The 18,488-nt window shown below is 50.1% G+C and overlaps 1 protein-coding gene across 2 annotated transcripts; it reads left to right on the forward strand.

Moving 5' to 3' along the window:
- Positions 1 to 40: 40 nt before the first annotated feature.
- Slc25a29 (solute carrier family 25 member 29) lies at positions 41 to 10,560 on the forward strand. 2 transcript variants are annotated; one of them, XM_075948016.1, is made up of 4 exons: positions 41 to 308; positions 4,245 to 4,288; positions 7,158 to 7,241; positions 7,536 to 10,560. In XM_075948016.1, the coding sequence occupies exons 1-4, from the start codon at positions 275 to 277 to the stop codon at positions 8,292 to 8,294; spliced, it is 921 nt and encodes a 306-aa protein (XP_075804131.1). In that variant the 5' UTR covers positions 41 to 274; the 3' UTR covers positions 8,295 to 10,560. The 2 variants fall into 2 exon arrangements, with proteins under 2 accessions (XP_075804131.1, XP_075804132.1); XM_075948017.1 differs by having other exon boundaries at positions 106 to 308; positions 7,099 to 7,241.
- The last annotated feature ends 7,928 nt before the right edge of the window (positions 10,561 to 18,488 follow it).

An 18,488-nucleotide genomic window follows, 5' to 3' on the forward strand; every position in this document is an offset into this window, starting at 1 on the left:
GCTCCCAACCAATAAAATTTGGCGGCGACACCCAGAGCACGGGGTGTTGTCCGCGCCTGGTGTACCCATTGGTTGCGTTCTGCACCGGGGGCTGCGGCCGGCAGGGCGGGGCGCACCGCTAGAGGTGATACCCCGCGTGCTGGACGCAGGGGGAGAGCTTTCCTAAGAGTCATCACCCAGCCGCCACCAGGACCAGGCTTGCTGGACAGTCGGAGCCCCGACGGCCCAGGGGCCATAAGAGTAGTAGGACTCAGGCGGCTCGCGGGGCCGGGCCATGGCGCTCGACTTCCTGGCTGGATGCGCTGGAGGTAAGGAGACTCCACGCAAGCCAGGCTTCGCAGCCTGCCTGGTGCGCGAGGACAAGTGTCTTCTCGGCTCTCCGGGTGGTGTGCACTGGGTGCTAGGTATCCCGGTGACACCGCGACTTAGCCAGAGGCAGGGACAGATCGGAGGATGCGGGCACGCAGCCTGCGGATTCTTCCCTCCTAGCAGCTGTCCAAGCTCCGTGGTGACACCAGCGACCTCCTAGAGGGCTGGCCTGACCCTAGGCGCCCAGTTCTTCCCATGTGGTGCTTTGAGCTGCTGGAGGGCGCAGAAGAGGAGGAGGCGATCCACCGGGTGGTCAGGTCAGCCTGACTCAGGAATGCTTGAGGCGGAGAGCAGATTAGGTTTGCCCATGACGCGACGGTGCGAACCTGTTGAACCCTTAGTGCCTTTTCTTGTACCTAGAGGCGTAGTTTATTTAGTAAGTATTAAGTACAGAGTCTGGATCCATTGGGATTCCAGGTAAATTTTCCGAGATGGCAGTGGTCTGGCTGGTTATGTCAAGGCTGAGTTCAGCCCTGAGGCTCAGGCCTGGCTCACCCACCTGTCCTACTGCCTTCATCAGCTACCGTCATAGCTCTACCCGGAAAGGTCTCACCTGGAACAGTGATTGACTGCCCTTGGCCTTAGGTGCTTAATCCGTGCTTGTGTCTCCCTCCCTGGGTGGAGAAGGCTGGTCTGTCAGGATACCTTCCCAAGGCAGTGATGTGCCCACAAAGTGCTTGAGAGCCATCAGGCTGTTACCCAGTCTTTCCTTTGTGAGCCGTGGGAGGGGGATGAAGCCCAGGGATTTCTAAAAGTTGGTGAGAGATTAGAGGCCCAGAAGGGGTCCCATCTTAGCCCCTACCTGTGTGTTGGGGGGGGAAGACCCCCTTTTATGGCCAAAGGCCCTTATGCTGTTGCAGTCTTCCCAGGGCCAGGGTTCCCTCTGTGGCTGCACCCTACTCAGTACAGTTGGCCATGGGGAGCATCTAGTCACCCCTTGACCAGGCTTGCTTAGAGACCCAGACCACCCCCATGATTCAGCCACCCCTTCCCTTGGACTTTGGCTCAAGAAGGCTTTTCTTACCTGCGATGCCCATTTATCTTCACCCAGCCTATCTCAAGGGTATCATGTGCCCTACGTCCAGCCCCAGTCTGCATTCCCACCCAGGGTACATAGAGAGTGCCCAACTAAAGAGAAGTGATACAGGGTAGGGCTGAGATGGAGGTCACCTGCAGAACCTCTTCTGGACTCAGTCAGTAAGGGAAGAAATGACGGGATTGTAGCCTCAGGCTCAGTCTCTCTGAAGGGATGGGGCTGCAGGGGGGAGGGGGCAGACAATGGGTCTGATTGTGTCCTAGGCAGGCCTTCCGGATTCCCATCACAGTTGCTCCAGTAGAGGACCTGACCTTCTAAAGCAGGGGATCTGACCTTCTAAAGCGCCTGCCTGGGACGGGTGGTGGTGGGGCCTCTCTTCCCGAGGAAGACCCGCATGTGGGTGTGCCTGAGTGCCCCAGCACACATCCTATCCTGCCTTCAGTCTTTGTGGGAGACAGGGCAAATATCTTGGCTAATGGTTGGCTTCTACCTAGTCTCTCCTGTGTAAGGATGGGTCTCAAATCTTGAGGACACAGTGGCCCCTGGGTTCTGGATAGGGTATGGACCAGTGTGACAGAGAAGTACCAGGTCAGCAGGCAGTGTCTGTGTGGAGGGAAGAGACCTGTCATCTCTGCCAGAACTGTGCTGCCAGGTGTCCCTTCCTGTCCTCGGAAGCTCGTGGTATCAGATTTGCCCTGGCTTTGGATTTGGGGTATCCTCTCAGAGGTGGTCAGGCAGGGCTACCTGACTCTCAAAGGGGCTGTGAGGTCAAAAGGATATGGGTAGGGAGTGGGGATGCCAAGACCTGCCAGCTTGGGACTCTCCTGGGGCTTCCCAGCGGAAGGGGTAGGTAAGAGGCTTCATAGTCTCTGCAATATCTTGGAAGTGGCAAAGACTGTTGTTGGCACCTGTGAGCAGCTGCCCACAGCTGGGTTTTCTGCTGGCACCAGGGGACCTTTGGAGGAAGAGGGAGGAAGTCTAACAGGGTTTCCCAGATGCCCAGCATACCAGCCATGGGTGCTAGGCCTTCCGAAGCCCTAAGAGATTCAGATTAGCCTGAGAAAAGAAGTCCGGAAGTAGGATTTGCAAATACAAAACATGGTAAGCAGGGGGTTGGACCACTGGACTCTGTGAGTCCTGTTTTTGCCCCAGCAACCACTAACCAGGAAGTTAAAAGCAGGTGAGAGCTGGTGTCCAAAGGAAGGAAACAAGGTCCCACCCCTAGAAATAGGATGTGAGGGTCTCCAGGAGAAAAGAGCCTGCCTGGAAAGGGTGGCGAGGGGCAAGAGATTATAGTGGAAATTTCCCCAGCTTGGAACTGAATGAATCTGCAGCTCGAGGGCTGCTGGAGTGCCAAACCGGGTTGCTTTAAAGAAACAGGCACACCCTTGGCATCCCCTGGCGACATTCCTAAAATCCACTCGTGAAGTCTCCAAGGTGTCCTCATAGAACGAGGAAAGGGTTAGCAGGCTTCCCAGCCCCAGCACTGAATGTGGCCTAGCAGACTCCCAGAGAAGAGGACTCGTGGGAAAGTGGCAGTGATGGGGGCTGGGGTGGATGGGGCTCAGGGGTTGCTCACCTTTTCTCCTATGCAAAGATTGGGGTGTTACTAGACAGTGTTTGACTGAACTAAAAGTGCTGAACACTGAGAGAGCAGATCTAAGGGAATCTAGATGTGGTAGCACACTTGCAGAGACGGGCTCTCTGAGAATTTGAAACCAGCCTGGTCTAAATAGGGACATCCAGGCCACCCAGGGTCACATGATGAGACCTTGTCCCAAAAAGAAAAAACATTTTTTTTCCTTAAGAACAGAAGCATGAAACATGGTGGACATTACTGAAGGGTGCAGAGCAGAGTCTGGGCACAGATGTCACCCGTTAGTGTCTCCCGGCAGGTTCTGTGACCAGTCCTGTCTGGCTAGGACCAGAGCAGGGCTAAAGTTCCCATCGTAACACTTAACTGGCCACACACCACAGATGTACTGCTTTGAGCACTTCAGTTCCTCATCTGTAGGATGAGTTAATCGACTCTGGGGTGGGAGGGTTAAGATCGGTGTGAACCAAGGGCAGTGACCGGAAGTTGGTGATGTTATTGTTCATTGCCCAATATTAACCACTGTAGTTAGACATAAAGTACTAGCAACCAAAGGGGACTTCTTTCTTTCTGCATTGCTAAAGCATTGTGAGCGAGCACTCTACCGCTGGCCACCGGCCAGCCCCAAAGAGGCTCTTCGGCAGATGCTTCCTAGAGAAGGAAACCTCACTGATTTCTGTTTCTTTTGGGGAAAAAAATATGGGGTCATTGGGCTGTGGGTGGGGGGTACAGGGGAGTCACACAGCTGCTCACTACCCGCAGACCACTCTGAGGAATGTTCTTAGGGGAGAGGTGGACCTTGCTCATGTGGGTGGGGTCTCTGGCAGGCCCTGAAGTGATAAATATACCCAGCGTGACTCAGAGTAGAGCAGTATTGGGAGGTAGCTGCCAGCTGCCAGCAGGTCCTCAGGCAGTATTTCCTAGCAGTTCCTAATCTCCATCCAGGAGTGTGGTGGAGTAGGGCAAGGAGGATGCTAAGTACCTTTCAGGTGAGCTGAGTAGGGTCTAGACAATGAATCCTTTTGTGAGCGGTCCCTGAAGGTAAGAAGTAACAAAAGGAAAACTCAGATCCTGATGGTGGCAGGGTAACTTCCAACTCCAACTTCCCGGAGCCTCCTGTGGTGTCCTGCAGTGCAGTTCCCCAGGGGACACGACACCTCAGGGAGGTGCAGGGGAAGGCAAGGAACACAGCTTTGAGTTAAGGGGGTTCTGAGGCACTTGGTCACGGGCACCTTTTTCTTCCAGGTGTGGCAGGTGTACTTGTGGGACACCCTTTTGACACAGTCAAGGTGAGTCTCTTGTGGAGATACAGACAAATTGGGTCAGGCCTGCAGGGTTTCTGCCCCAGGACCTCAGCTTTTGAACAAAGTGACTGCGCCTTCCTCCTGGGCATCTCCCACAGAAGCTGAACTGCCTTACTTGGCCAGCGGAGGCTGAGGTGTTGATGAGCAGGTTTCTTATCTGCCAGAAGGAGAAAGCCTACTCTGTTCTGATGTATAATTTCCCTGGCATCTTCTTTGAATTATTATCGCATTTGTGTTTTGCGTGCATGTATGTTTGTGTGTCATGTGTGTGCCTGGTGGAACTGGAGTTTCAGGTGGGTTGTGAGCAGCTGTGTAGGTGCTGGGAATTAAACCCAGATCTGGGGGAGATCAGCCAGTGCTGTTAACTGCTGTTTGCTGGGTCTCATGAGTAATGCCCTCTCTTTAGCCCCACCCCTAACATCTTCCTGAAAGAAAATAAGAGGTGGAAAAAGACAGAAATATAAGGAACCAAACTTTACCGAGCCAGGTGTGGTGGGTAGCACACCTGGAACTCCAGCCCTGGGGAGAACTGAGAATTTGGGGCCAGCTTGTGTTAGGAAAACCTGCCTCATCCGCTGGATGTGGTAGCAGACACTAAAGTAGTGGCATTGGGAGGCTAAGGCAGGAGGACCACAAGTTTGAGGCCAGCCTCACAAACACACACCTGAAATAAACTTGAGGGTATTTCTCTCCTGGTCCTTCTGGCCCGGTGCTTGTCATGACTGTCTTGAGTGCTGGCATGTCCCTGCAAGGCAGTGTCAGCCAGCAAGGTCCTAAGGACCACCACTTTCAAATGGCCAGGGCTCTGGACATGGACTCCCTGGGGTGGCTACATCCTGAATCATAATCTTGACTATTGATTAACTGGAGCTCCGGGTTAATCAAGGAGACAGACCCACATTCTGTGGTGGAAAGCTTCTGTGGAAGTTTCCCCTGTGGCTGGAGTTGTGAGTATTCAAGCTAGTCACATCAGGACCCTGCCTCGGCTGTTCTCCCGGCGCCCAGCGACCTGTGAGCAGAAGGGCCCTAGACCAGACTTGTGCTTGGTTCAGGCCTAAGCCAGGCTCCTTTCCCACTCGTGTGAGGAAAAAGCTGGAGGCAGAACACAAACACACTATGCTGTGTTGGGCTGAGCCTCACTTCCTGGCTCTTCCTTTTTTTTTTTTTTTTTTTGATTCAGTGAACCAGGTGTTTGTTGGCAAAGAAAGTAGCTCATTAATTCAGAGGTGGGATTTCTTCCAGTGTGGATGTAAGAGCCTGCCTTGTGCACTGGCTTCGACCTTATAAAGCTGTCCTTGGTCCAGGCATCTGTGAGGTGAGGGAGTGGATGAGCTTCCTAAGGTCCGCTGTTCCCTGTGCACCAGGATGACTTGTGCCACGTTAATGGGTTAATGCAGGCTCTAGACAGCCTAGCCTCGTCATCTGGTAACCCTGGGGAGAAAGCTGGAGAGCAGGCTCCTGGCAAGCAGTGGCCCATGAATTCCACTCATAGGCTTGTAAGAACGATGATCTGGTACACCCTGTCCACAAGACGACCCACCATGCCCACATTCTACCTGGATGCCTTCTTCCACCCACAATGAGGCTGACCATCGTCATATATCATCGTGTTGAGGTCAAATGTCTCAAACACCTCCCACAGCTGTGTCCAGCTAGTAAGAACAAGGGTCCACTTCCTCAGCCCGCCATTGCAGAGGCTGCTGACTTGACAGGTACTCGCTCCTAAAGCAGGCCCTTCAGGCAAGAGAACACTTTTGTCCTAGTAGTCCTGTCTCCGAGTTGCTTAGCCCAAGAGCAACCCCCCCCCCAGCCATTTAGCCATAGGAGTCACTCCCCTGCCTGTGGATACCTGGAAAGTGGTCTTTCAGAAAATCAACTGGTATATCCCCCAACCCCCAACTGTGGTTGGGCCATTGGCATTCAAGCAAACTGGCCATAAGAAAGCTATTTGTTCGTTTTTGTTGTGTATGGGTATTTTGTCTGTCTGTATGTGTACCAGGTGTGTGCCTGATCCCCATGGAGGCCAACATTGGATCCTCTGGAACTGGAGTTCCAGTTGAGCCACAGAGTGGGTGCTGAGAATTGAACCTGGGTCCTCTCATAGAGCAGCCAGTGCTCTTAACCACTGAGTTCTCTCTCCAGCCCCTTACATGTGTAAACCAGTGTAGCTCTGTCTCTGAGCTACAATCCAACCCATGGCTGACCCTTTCTGAATCAGATCTAGGGAGCTTCCTTGCTCTTGAGACCATGATGTAACCTAGCTTCCCCCGCCCCGCAGCACTAACATGGATTCCAAGTTCAGTATACTCCCTCCGTGCCGCCATGACGTCAGTGTTTCAAGAGCAGATAAGCTCTCAGGCAACAAAGAGTGCTTTGAGGTGGAAAAGGTTCTGGGCCACTGGGCCTGGCGGTGTCCCCAGGTCCTGGAGTTATTGCTATGAGTGCGTAAGGGAGCTGTCAGCTGTCTGCCACCACCCGCGCTTAAGGCTATAGTTGTCAAAGGGCTGCGAGCAGGAACCGAGCAGGAGCAGAATGGAGGCCCAGCATCTCACCCTGATGGAGGTTAGAAGTGTGACACCAGGCTGGGATTCCCCTTCGGCCTCAGCCCTCAGAGCTGGTCTGGTGGTAGTGAACATAAGAGACTTCCCTTGTCTCCTCCACTTGTCTTGGGGACTCCCAACCCATCTGCAGCTGGCTGTCTTTGTAGCTGGTATCTCTCAAACACCCAACCCGGGCGCACCCTGGGATCCCAGATTCACAAAAAGTTACTTGGCTGACTGCCTTGTGCACTGCAGGTCAGGGGAATTGCTGCAGTGGCTCTGCCTGTCCCTGCTCACTGGCTCTGCCTCTGCAGGTGCGGCTGCAGGTACAGAACACGGAGAAGCCCCAGTACCGAGGGACACTGCACTGCTTCCAGTCCATCATCAAGCAGGAGAGTGTAAGTGCCTGGGCGGGGCAACTGCGGGGCTGGGGTGCAAGCCTGGAGGTGCTACCACCTGAGGTCAGAGGCCCAGGAAAGGTCATCGGGGTATCCACAAGGGCCCAAGGGGGTGTGAGTTGATTGCTGGGGCGTCTTGGATTGAGGACTTTGCATCTAACAGAATTCTGCATGCTTCCTGTGTGCAGCTGGGTGGTTAGGGCTGCCACTTGTGTATGGAGGGCCCGAGGAGAATGGCTGGGCAATGCAAGCAGGGTGGCACCCTTCATCCTGATGGCATTTCTGTCTCTGCAGGTGCTGGGCCTGTATAAAGGTCTGGGCTCACCACTAATGGGGCTCACCTTTATCAATGCACTGGTGTTTGGGGTGCAAGGCAACACCCTTAGGGCCCTGGGCCAAGACTCACCACTCAATCAGTTCCTGGCCGGTGCAGCAGCAGGCGCCATTCAGTGTGTCATCTGTTGCCCCATGGAACTGGCCAAGACAAGGCTGCAGCTGCAGGGCGTGGGCCCCGCTCGAACCTACAAGGGCTCCCTGGACTGCCTGGTACAGATTTACCGGCACGAGGGCCTGCGTGGCATCAATCGAGGCATGGTGTCCACACTTCTGCGCGAGACACCTAGCTTTGGTGTCTACTTTCTCACCTACGATGTACTGACGCGCGCCATGGGCTGCGAGCCAGATGACCACTTGCTGGTGCCCAAGCTGCTGCTGGCGGGGGGCACATCAGGCATCACCTCCTGGCTCTCCACCTATCCTATGGACGTGGTTAAGTCGCGACTGCAAGCCGATGGGCTGCAAGGAGCCCCTCGCTACCACGGCATTGTCGACTGCATGCGGCAGAGCTACCAGGCTGAGGGCTGGCGAGTCTTCACACGAGGACTGGCCTCCACGCTGTTACGTGCTTTTCCCGTCAATGCTGCCACCTTTGCCACAGTCACTGTGGTGCTTACATATACCCGGGGTGAGGAGGCCCAGCTAGACAGTGAGGCAGTTTCGGGCACCTCTGCTGCCCCTGCTGGGCCTGCTCTGGCCCAGCCTTCCAGACTGTGATGCTGTCTCTCCCACCAACTTCCCCAGGGCCACTTGGCTGAAACCCGGCACAGATAACGTGGCTCCTCAGCCAGTCTCCTTGCTCCTTGGCTGGCGATACTAGCCAGCCTATACCCCGCTGACCTTCAATTTTCTTAGCTGTAAAATGGGGACTCTTCATACATGGTACGTTCGAGAAGGTCAAGCCTGGTTAAGTCTACACTCTGCAGACAGCACTGCCAGTGAGAATCTCTCAAACCCTACACTCCAGGGCTCTCTCCTGAGCCGACTATAACAAGCTGGCTAAGGACCCACCCATTCCCCAGATCCTCCATCCACAGAGGCCCAGGAAGATACTTGGCCAGCTCTCACCAGTAGGGGCAGCGGACAGTGTAAAATGTTCCTCGCGCTTCTCGGCTGCTGCCCTTGAACTGCAGATGGGGTCTGGGGTCCTGGCAGTAAGCCTGTTGAGGATTCTGCTCATGCACGGTCTGCATGGGGAGCAGGCAGGCCGCTGCCTCGGTGTCTCCACTGTGAAACTGTGTGAACAGCTGTGGCAAGAGGAAATCTTATCCCTGGGCTTCTAGTTACCTGTCTGCAAAATGGGGACGTGGGTCAGCCGATGTCTGCCTCACTACTGCCAGCCAGGATTCCCATTGGTGGGTAGGCAGAGGGCCCAGGAGAACACAGTGTGGGTTGCTCGTGTCCCTGGTCTTGGCAGCAGGTACAGTGGAGCCAGTTTGGGTGTCTCTCCAGCTGCCTGTCACTGTTGGACAGGACCCTCTAAAGGAATAAAATCTTGTTTTCTAAGTGTGTGAAGCTCCTCTCTGCATGGTGCAAGGGACTTCATTTCCTTCCTTAATCCTGGTTTCAGTGGCTATCTATGGTCTATGCATGCACTTGGATCTGGCCACATGACTTGGGCAGGTCAAGGGTACATCCAAACGTTCCTTCCTGGTCCATGTGGTAGTGAATGGAGGCGTGAGGATTATTTAAGTAAATCACAAGCATGCCCTTTAGCAAGTATTGGCAGTCATTTCGGGAACTGGAGGCCTGTGGTGGGGACATAGCTCCCCTGGTAGAGGAAAGGAATAAGGGGAGCTATCTGATGACCTGGGCAACTAGTATGTGCCCTGTAACATGTCTTTCTCTATCCCGCCAGCTCCCAAATTTTGACGTGGAGACTTATTAATTATGCAAGCTCAGCCTTAGCTCAGGCCTGTTTCTAACTAGTTCTTATAACTTAAATCATTAACTCAATCCATTTCTATTAACGTCACCATGTTGTTCATGGCCTTTACCTCTCCTCCTGCATGTCCTGCTTCCTCTGCATCTGGCGGTGATGCCTCCTTCCCAGAGCTCTCTCTGTCTGGAAGTCCCGCCTATACATCCTGCCCAGCCATTGGCCATTAGCTTTGTATTAAACCAATCACAGTGACATATCTTTACACAGTGTAATCAAATATCTTGTACCATTTCCCCTTTTTGTCTAAATAAAAAGGAAAGGGTTTTAACTCTAACAGTAAAACTATATACAATAAGAATAATTATAAGATAAAAATTACACTTACAATATACAGTCCATTTGTATTTGGCAAATTTGGATAAACTATTATCTATCTTGGTGAGTTCAAAGTTTTATAGCTAAACCATTTTTTATCATAACTTGTATTACCAACCCAAAACTATCTATTTAGACCTCAAAACATTTTCTTAGATAAACAATTTAAGCTTTTATGTCTTTCAACCTCATATGCTTTATACTTTCATAAATTTCTTTTCTGAATTTGATGGCAAAGAAAACTACAACTATTTGGTCTTCAACTCCATCAGAGATCCAAGAAGGACATAATATTAGCTGAGTAAGCAGGAAATACACAGCAAACAACTTCCCAAACTATAGAAATGGCAGAAACAGCTGGCTGCCTGAACAGTCACCTAAGTTTCCTCTGCAACACTGGGGCATCCATCTGGGGCCTGCAGGCCTAGAATATCTGGCAGACTTTTGGGTAAAGCAGGAATTTTGAACAACATTCTTACCTTGTTTTAGCAAAGTGAGGCAGTTGCTTTCTTTTGTGCCCTGCTTGTCCAGTTAGGACAATGTACTGCCAATAGTTGAGGCAAGAGCAGTTTCTTTACTCATTGGTTAACTTTTCCATATTAAAAGCAAAGTCCAGATGGATGTTCTTTGATGCCCATCTTCTTTTGAAGTAAATTGGTGTTGCCAGGAGCAGATATGTCTCACTGTCATGAAAAGCCTGATGTTATTAAAACATTTTAAATGTCATATTCTGTAGGTTTTGGAAGTGTTTGAAGATTACCTATCTATCTAAAATATATCTGTTTAACCTTGAAAACCTAATGTAACTACAGGTTTGCTTATCATGGATGACTAACTAATCTGTAATTTTTTTTTCTTTTGAAACAGGGTTTCTTTGTGTAACAGTCCTGGCTGTCCTGTAACTTGTTCTGTAGACCAAGCTGGCCTCAAACTCACAGAGATCCACCTGCATCTGCCTCCCAAGTGCTGGGATTAAAGGCGTGCGCCACCACCGCCTGGTGTGCATTGCGTTCTCTAGACTGCTTCCTGCTGTCTGTGAGGGAACATCTAGGGAACCTGAGGAAATTGAGATAATGGTCAGTTCCTCGGAAAACTAGCTGTAACATTTGTTCTCCAGTCTGTGGAATGGGAAGACACAGGTTTATCTGCAGTCCTGGATAGAATAGTCTGTGAGGCTGAACCATCTCAGCCAGCAGCCTTGAAGCTGTTCTGGATGCAGAACTCTGAGGAAACTGCAACAGAGGCATTCTGGGAGGCTGGATCACCCAGGCCACTTGTCTTTATTGATACCTGGTCCTTTTATTTTTTTATTTTTTGAAAACACACAAACTTTTAAAGGTAATATGTATATCTGCATTGACACAGTATGGAATATGCAGTGTGCACAAGTCAGTTGAAGATGATATTTCATTGTTGTTGGTTTTTTGTTTGAGCAGGTAAAAGTCATTTGTTAATTTTATGTTTAGTGTGTATAACCAGACTGTATTACAAATCTCTATCCATGCCTTATGAAAGGATGGCATATAATAATGAGTCATGTGGACTCTGTAGCCAACAGTCTCAGAGCTGTTTCCAGGTTGAAGGATCAGCTATACAACGGTCTTGTAGCTTTTCTTTTGTTCCTTTTTTTTTTTGTGTGTTTGTAGTCAAGATTATTAGGAAGACTTCCCCAGTCAAATCTCATCTCAATTAACTTTGAAGGAACCCACAACACAACCTCTCCTCCAATGCAACAACACATTTTTCAACTTTCATTCTGAAGCCAAGACATGAAAAATAACTAGGCTGGTTTAATCCTGCAGTCCCTCCCATAATCCAGTGTCTCTCAGCAGCTGTCATTCACTCATCAGCATTCAAAAGTTAAGTCAACAAAGCACCATACAGGATCCAGATGCCCTGTGTATTTTCCATCCTAATGTGTTTTTTTAATTACTCTTTCTTTAAAGACTTTATTATTTTTAAACTGTTTTTTTTCCCTCTGATTATCTAGATCCACTTTCTCCCCCATCCCTTTAGCATTTGAGCTCATTTTAAAGCATTCTGTACTTATTTAGAGGTTTTGTTTTTTTGTTTTTTCAAGACAGGGTTTCTCTGTGGCTTTGGAGCCTGTCCTGGAACTAGATCTGTAGACCAGGCTGGTCTTGAACTCACAGAGATCCACCTGTGAGTTGGATCCCGAGTACTGGGATTAAAGGCGTGCGCCACCATCGCCCGGCTTATTTAGAGATTTTTTTAGGCCTGGACATGGCTTTACTAAGTGCGCACAGCAGTCCTGACTGTGTGAGCCAAAGCCTAACCGGCTAGGTGGTAGCTGCTCTGCCGACTCCACCCTCCTTGGTTCCCTGAGTACCTAGCCTCATGCCGGTGCTGCCCAGTTCTTGGAAGTTGCTGAGCCCCCTTTGCAAAGTCTCTGCGAATGGCAGCTGACTCTTGAATGCTCGCAGAGAGGCCCATGTGGTGACTGTAGCAGCACAGGCTGGTGGGACTTCTCTGTCGGGTATGGTCGAGCCATGTGTTGAAGCACCAAGTGTAATGAGTCTTTCTCCATCCTGCCAGCACCCACATAATGGCACGGAGACTTCTTATTAATTATGAAAGCTTGGCTCAAGCTTAGGTTTGTTTCTAACTAGCTCTTACAACTCGAACTAACCCATTCCTATTAATCTATGTGTTGCTACATGGCTCGTGGCTTTTACCTCTCCTCCTGCGTGTCCTGCTTCCTTTGCCTCCAGCTGGCGACACTGCTTTTCTTCTTCTGTCCAGAAGTCCTGTCCACACCTCCTGCCTAGCTATTGGACATTTAGCTTTTTATTAAACAAATCACAAAATCATATCTTTATACAGTGTAGTCAAATATCTCGCTACAGTGCCCAGCTCAGCAACACGGACAACTTCCTGGAAGAGGCCTCCCTAGCCTGCCACATGAAGTCCCCATAGTCACCTAAGGCTCTTCCCAGGCTGAGAACCAAAGTCTCCTTAGTATACAGTATTCTTACATCCTAGCTCTGCCCGTGTCTCCTTAGTACCTAACTCCAGTAATGTTAAATCAAGCTTATTCAGCTTCTAAGGACAGGAGGAAAGAAAGGGGTGTCTGGTTGCCCCCTAGGGCTCCCACCCTGGTCTTCCTCCTCTCTTTACTGTAAAAGAAAACAAATTATACTCTCTGGGCAGATGTACAGGAGACTGTCTCTGGTCTTCTCTCAGTCTAGTGGCTGTGCTTCCCAAGGGCAATCTGGATAGGGCTTGGGCCACAGGGCACTCAAGGTCCCTGTCATCCTCAACTCCACACACCTGCATTTCCAGAAAGGTCCTACCATGACCAAACACGTCTGTTGGTACTAAGTTAGTTGCCTCCCTTCAATGCTAGGGCCACAAGACACAGATACAGATAAGCCCCTTGCTTGAGTGATGGACAGGAGCCACCCACTCGAGGCTGTGCTGTGGCTTCCTCTGAATTGGTAACCTCAATAGTAACTCGAGACAGTAGAAACTGGTATCATCACATGGAGCACGGTCCTCACGAGAGCTGACTGATGAGCTCAACAATAAATCTGGGTTAGGAGTGGTGGTGGTTAGTGCTGAGAGCACGTGTGCCATGGCATACGGGTCTGAGTTGTCTTTAACCATACGAGTTCCAGGGACTGAACTCAGGTCACCAAGCTTGGAGGAAGGCGCCCTTATCTGCTGATCCAATCTTGCAAGCCCAAACGTGTTTTACATTCTTTTCTCCTTGACTTGAACTTAATCTAGTAAGTACTATATGAGAGTTATTTGTTGTGCTCGAGACGGTGTCTTGTTATGCTGCCCAGGCAGGCCTCAAATGGGTCAGACTCCTGTGTCACCACAGCCAGCTTTTATGAGGGGAGGGAGGTGGTGTGCGAAGAACCCAGACGGAGGGTGTGAAGGGAGCAGCTTCCTTAAGCTGGGCCTGACTCAGATCATCCTCTAGTTCCTGGGCCACCTGCAGTCTCAGGGCATGTCCTGTCTCTGCACGGCTCTATCCTGTCAAGTATAAGCACTTACTGTTTTGTTTTGGTTATTTTTAGTACTAGGGGTTGAACCTGGGGTCTTCTGCATGCACCCACACCTTCAGCCCCTCTTATACTTTTATTTTGAACTTAGTCTGTATCCCAGGCAGGCTGTGAGCTTGTGATCCTCCTGCTTCTGCCTCCAGAGATAGTGGAGGGACAGGCTGGTACCACCAACCCCACACACATTCTGTTCTTTGCTTTTGTCACGGGTCCCTCGGGCTGTGGCTAAGGTTCTTCCCTCAATTCCCAGATTCCCCTTAGAGGCTTCCAGCCCACAGCTCTGAAAGACACTGTTCCTTGACTTCCCACTTAAGGTGATGACTGCTACCCACGGATGCTCCCTGGTGCTGCGATTAAAAGCACATACTACTAGTTTGGAATGTTCTTAGACTGACACACCTACCTGGGTCTCAGAGTCATTAGGAACCGTCTGTTAGGGAGGAAGAGCAATAGCTGAAGGGGACCTAGGAGTATATTAGCCAACAGCTAGGTGAGAAGATACAGTCCATACCTAGAGGTGGAAAAAGTAGGAGGGTAGTGTGTCCTAGAGAACAGCCTGGACCATCAGAGGGCTGGCCTCACAGTCTGCAGACGGGGCTTGGCCTTCAGCTACTTCATCTTATAAACACCACAGCCTTGACCTAAATTACTCAGTTTTGAGTGTACATGCTGAGAAGACTCCACATTTTGGTACCACAAGTCAACACCATCGGCCAGCATATCAGAAGGGCACAATATCAAGTCATATCAGAAGCACCAGACATGAATCACACTGGATGGAACCAGCTTACCTGGGACTGTAAAATGAGCACTCGGTTAATGAGATGGCTCAGTGAGGAAAGGTGCTTGTTGCCAAACTATCAGCCTGAGTTCAAACCCTGGAACCCACAGAGAGGAAGGAGTCAATTCCTTCAATTTTGCCTCTGACCTCCACTCAAACCCACCCAACTCACAGGCCACCTCAAAAGCCACCGCACAGGCCTGCACTTGTGGTTCCTAAGATTCATGGGGTCCCCGATAGCCTCTTCCTGTGTCAATTCTCTGCCTTCTGTACAGCCTTGCTTAAACTAGAAACTTCTTTAGCCCTCTTGGGTTCTGCCATAAATGTATAGCTGTGATGCGAGAAGTGTAATGAGAGCAAAATGTAGTTGGTTGTTTTCTGTTGTTGTTGTCTTTTGAGGGCCCGCTACCCAGCTCCCAAATACACACACAGATACTTATTACTTATAAACGCCCGGCCGTAGCTTGGCTTATTTCTTACCAGCTTTCTGCGACTTAAATTATCCCCTCTACCTTTTGCCTCTCGACTTTTACTTTTTTCTATTTCTGCATATCTTACTTTCACTCTTGCTCCAGGGCCAGCTGTGCAGCTGACTGGCCCCCGATGTCTCCTCCTCTTCTGCTCCTCTCTTTCCTTTTCTTCCCAGACTTCTCCTATTTATCTTCTCTGCCCGCCAGCCCTGCCTATTTCTCTCTCTTGCCTTGCTATCTACTGTTCAGCTCTTTATTAAACCAATCAGGTGTTTCAGACAAGCACAAGAATACAGCTTCTCAGAGTTAAACAAATGAAACATAAAAGAATGCAACACATCTTTACATCATTAAATTTCCACAGCATAAACAAATGCAACACATCTTAAAATAATATTCCACAACAAGTTAATATAAAACAGAAATAAGGGCTGGAGAGGCAGTCTGGGTTAAGTAAGAACATTTTCTACTCTTGCAAAGGAACTTGGTTTAATTCCCACCATCTGTAACTCCAATTCCAGACCTGACACCTTCTTCAGACCTCTGCAGGCATCAGGTGCATGGTTTAAGACACAAATGTAGGCAAAACATTCATATACCTAAAGTAAATAGAGCTTTAAAAAAAGCTGAAACAAAAGATTGGTGGCTATCAAGCACAGTTGAGATTTACTTGACAAATACTTGTGAATTTATTTTCTGTTTCAAACACGGTCTCAGGTAGCCTCGGCTAGCTTGGAACTCACTATATAGTCAAGATTGCCTCTGAACTCCTTGCTGATGCCATGCTGGAAATCAGAGGTGTGTGCCCAACTAGTAATTTATTGCAATTTAATAAATTCTGACACGGGGAGACACAATGTGTCCTCTAATGTTTCTGCCTGGGCTATTCCTGGCTGTTGGGTTTTTCTGCTGTCCTGTGAAGGATGGTGGGATGCTGTAAGGCCAGATAGCCCCCCCAAAAGATGACCTTCCTGCAAAACCAGACTGTGGCACTGACCTTGTAAAGCTGTTCAGAGAATATCACATGCCAAGCTGCTGCCCCTACCGTCCAGAACTCGCTAGTGTGGGGTCCTATGAATAGCTTGCTTGCATGGCACAAGGAGGTTATGATTGGTTTTCATGAGAAACTACTCATTGTAGGCCAAGGCACAGGGCAGGCGGCTCCAGTGCTCCCTGAGCCACGGCAGGGAGACATAGGGCAGGATGCTCCAGTCTTTCCTTGGCCTAGCCCTTCTGCTCTCTGCTCTCCAGACTTTGTCTCTCAAATCATTTCTCTAAGAGATCTGGGCTACAGCCTTGCCCTTTCATGGCCCTTTAACTCATAGGACCGAGGAAGGAACTGCACAGAAGTTTCCAGATTGCTCCCTTTCTTTGACTGAACCCAACACTTCCAGGGCTGCTGCTTCTTTAACATTTGAAGCATTTTCCTGCCCTGGAGCCTTTCATTCCTGGATGCTGGGAACACTGCCCTGAAGCATTCTAGGCCTTTATGTACGCCTGCTCAGATACCCCAAGCCTCAGCCCGCACCCTGATCTGCTCCTATGTTCACTGGGCCCACTACTCTGGTTTTTAAAGCATAGACCAGGATCCTATCACTTCCCTAGATAAAACCCATCCGTGGCTGCCAGATGTGACAAGATAAACACCTAGCTCTGCCCAGGGGCAGTGCCAAAGAGATGACAGTTCTCTCACAGGCCTACCCAGGCCAGTCTCTCTGCTCTCTGGGGTTTCTGTCAAACTGCAAGGTCAAGAGCAAGGTTGGGGGTCAGAAATGAAAAGCAGGGTACACACCAGGCTGACAAAGCTTCCTCATAAGTCCCAGCCATTAACTTCAGTCCACCACTAGGCTACCTTGGGGACTCATGCCCACAGGGCTGCAGAGAAATTGGCACAATGAGTCTTCTTGTTGTTTATTTTCGTGTCCATACATTTGGCCTGCAAGTATGTGTGTGTACTCCGTGCAATGCCTGGTACCTGAAGAGACCAGAAGAGGGACTGGGGTTATAGACAGGTGTGAGCCCCATGTGGGTACCAAGAATCAAACCTGGATCCTCTTTAAGAACAAAAAGTGCTTCTAACCACTAAGCTATCTCTCTAGCTTCTCTCCCTACCCCTTTGGTGTTTTGAGACAGAGTTTATGTAGCCTTGGCTGGTCTGGAACTCACTATGCAGACAGGGCTAGCTTCAAACTCATAGAAATACACCTGCCTCTGTGGTGGTTACTTTGAGATGCGGTCTTGCCATGTAGCCTAAACTGCCCAGAAACTTGGGTCTTTCTGGCCTTCCTCAGTCTTCCAAGCTCTGGGTTTATACACGTGCCGTTACACCCGGCTTCAGATCAGGATTCTACTACAAATGCAAAGCTAACAGAAGGAAGATTCTGCCACCTTCTCAAATACATGGCCAAGCTGCGGCCAGAGGTGACAGATAACCTGGAGTGGTAGGTGGTTCAACCACCAGTAGACTTTGGGAGAAGCCAAGACCTACTGCATGCTTTGCTGTTTCCTACTGCTTACTGACCTCAGAACTTGCGGTACCCACCTAGGCTTCCTGACATGGCAGAAGGGAGAGAAATGGCCCCCTCAGTTCATATTCACCTATGGTAGACAGAACTGGGATTCCATGAGAATTGGGATTCCATGAGAATCACATCAACCCTTTCTTCGAGACACAGCAGTGAGGAAAAGTCAGCTTGGTTCAGAGGGCCTCAGAACCCAGATCCTTTCCTTCAGACTCACTTGACCTCACCCTCACCAGTTCTTAACCTAGCTTTAGGACAGCAGGCTCTCCCAACTCCTCAGGGACAGCATTCCACTGTGTTCTAGGGGTGCACATGGTACGAATCCACCCCAGGTCACCCGGCTACTGCTTCTTAGGTGAGACTGGCCCACCCACTTAGGGGTGAGAGGAACTAGGTCCCCATTTGCCCAATCTCCTACTCCTCCCATCTAGCCTCCGTACCACACATACCCAAGTCTTGAACTGGCAGGCCTGCACCTTGCTCATTTATAGCTTCTTCGGTTGCTGAATGCACGATAGCCCAGTGTCCCCCTACAGCTGAAATGGGAGGGCAACTGACTGGCAAGTAGAGGAAATGTCTAGGATTCTGAGTGGACCAAGGCCAGAGCCTGGAATGTTTCCTGGTACAGGAGGGTAGGCCCAACATGTGTAAAGGGTGAAGGACAAATACTAGTGGCCCCTACCTAGTATATAACCTGTGGCAGGAACTGGAAAATCCCCAAGTTCGTATGTGCCTGTCCTGCCTCCTCATTCTCCCCAAGCCTATACTTTTTCTTTCTTCCTTCTTGTTCTGTGTAGCCCCGGCTGTCCTGGAAATTAGAGATCCACCTGTCTCCGCTTCACAAAGTGCT

This window comes from Microtus pennsylvanicus, chromosome 14 (assembly GCF_037038515.1).
Source record: "Microtus pennsylvanicus isolate mMicPen1 chromosome 14, mMicPen1.hap1, whole genome shotgun sequence".
Classification (NCBI taxonomy): Eukaryota; Metazoa; Chordata; class Mammalia; order Rodentia; family Cricetidae; genus Microtus; species Microtus pennsylvanicus.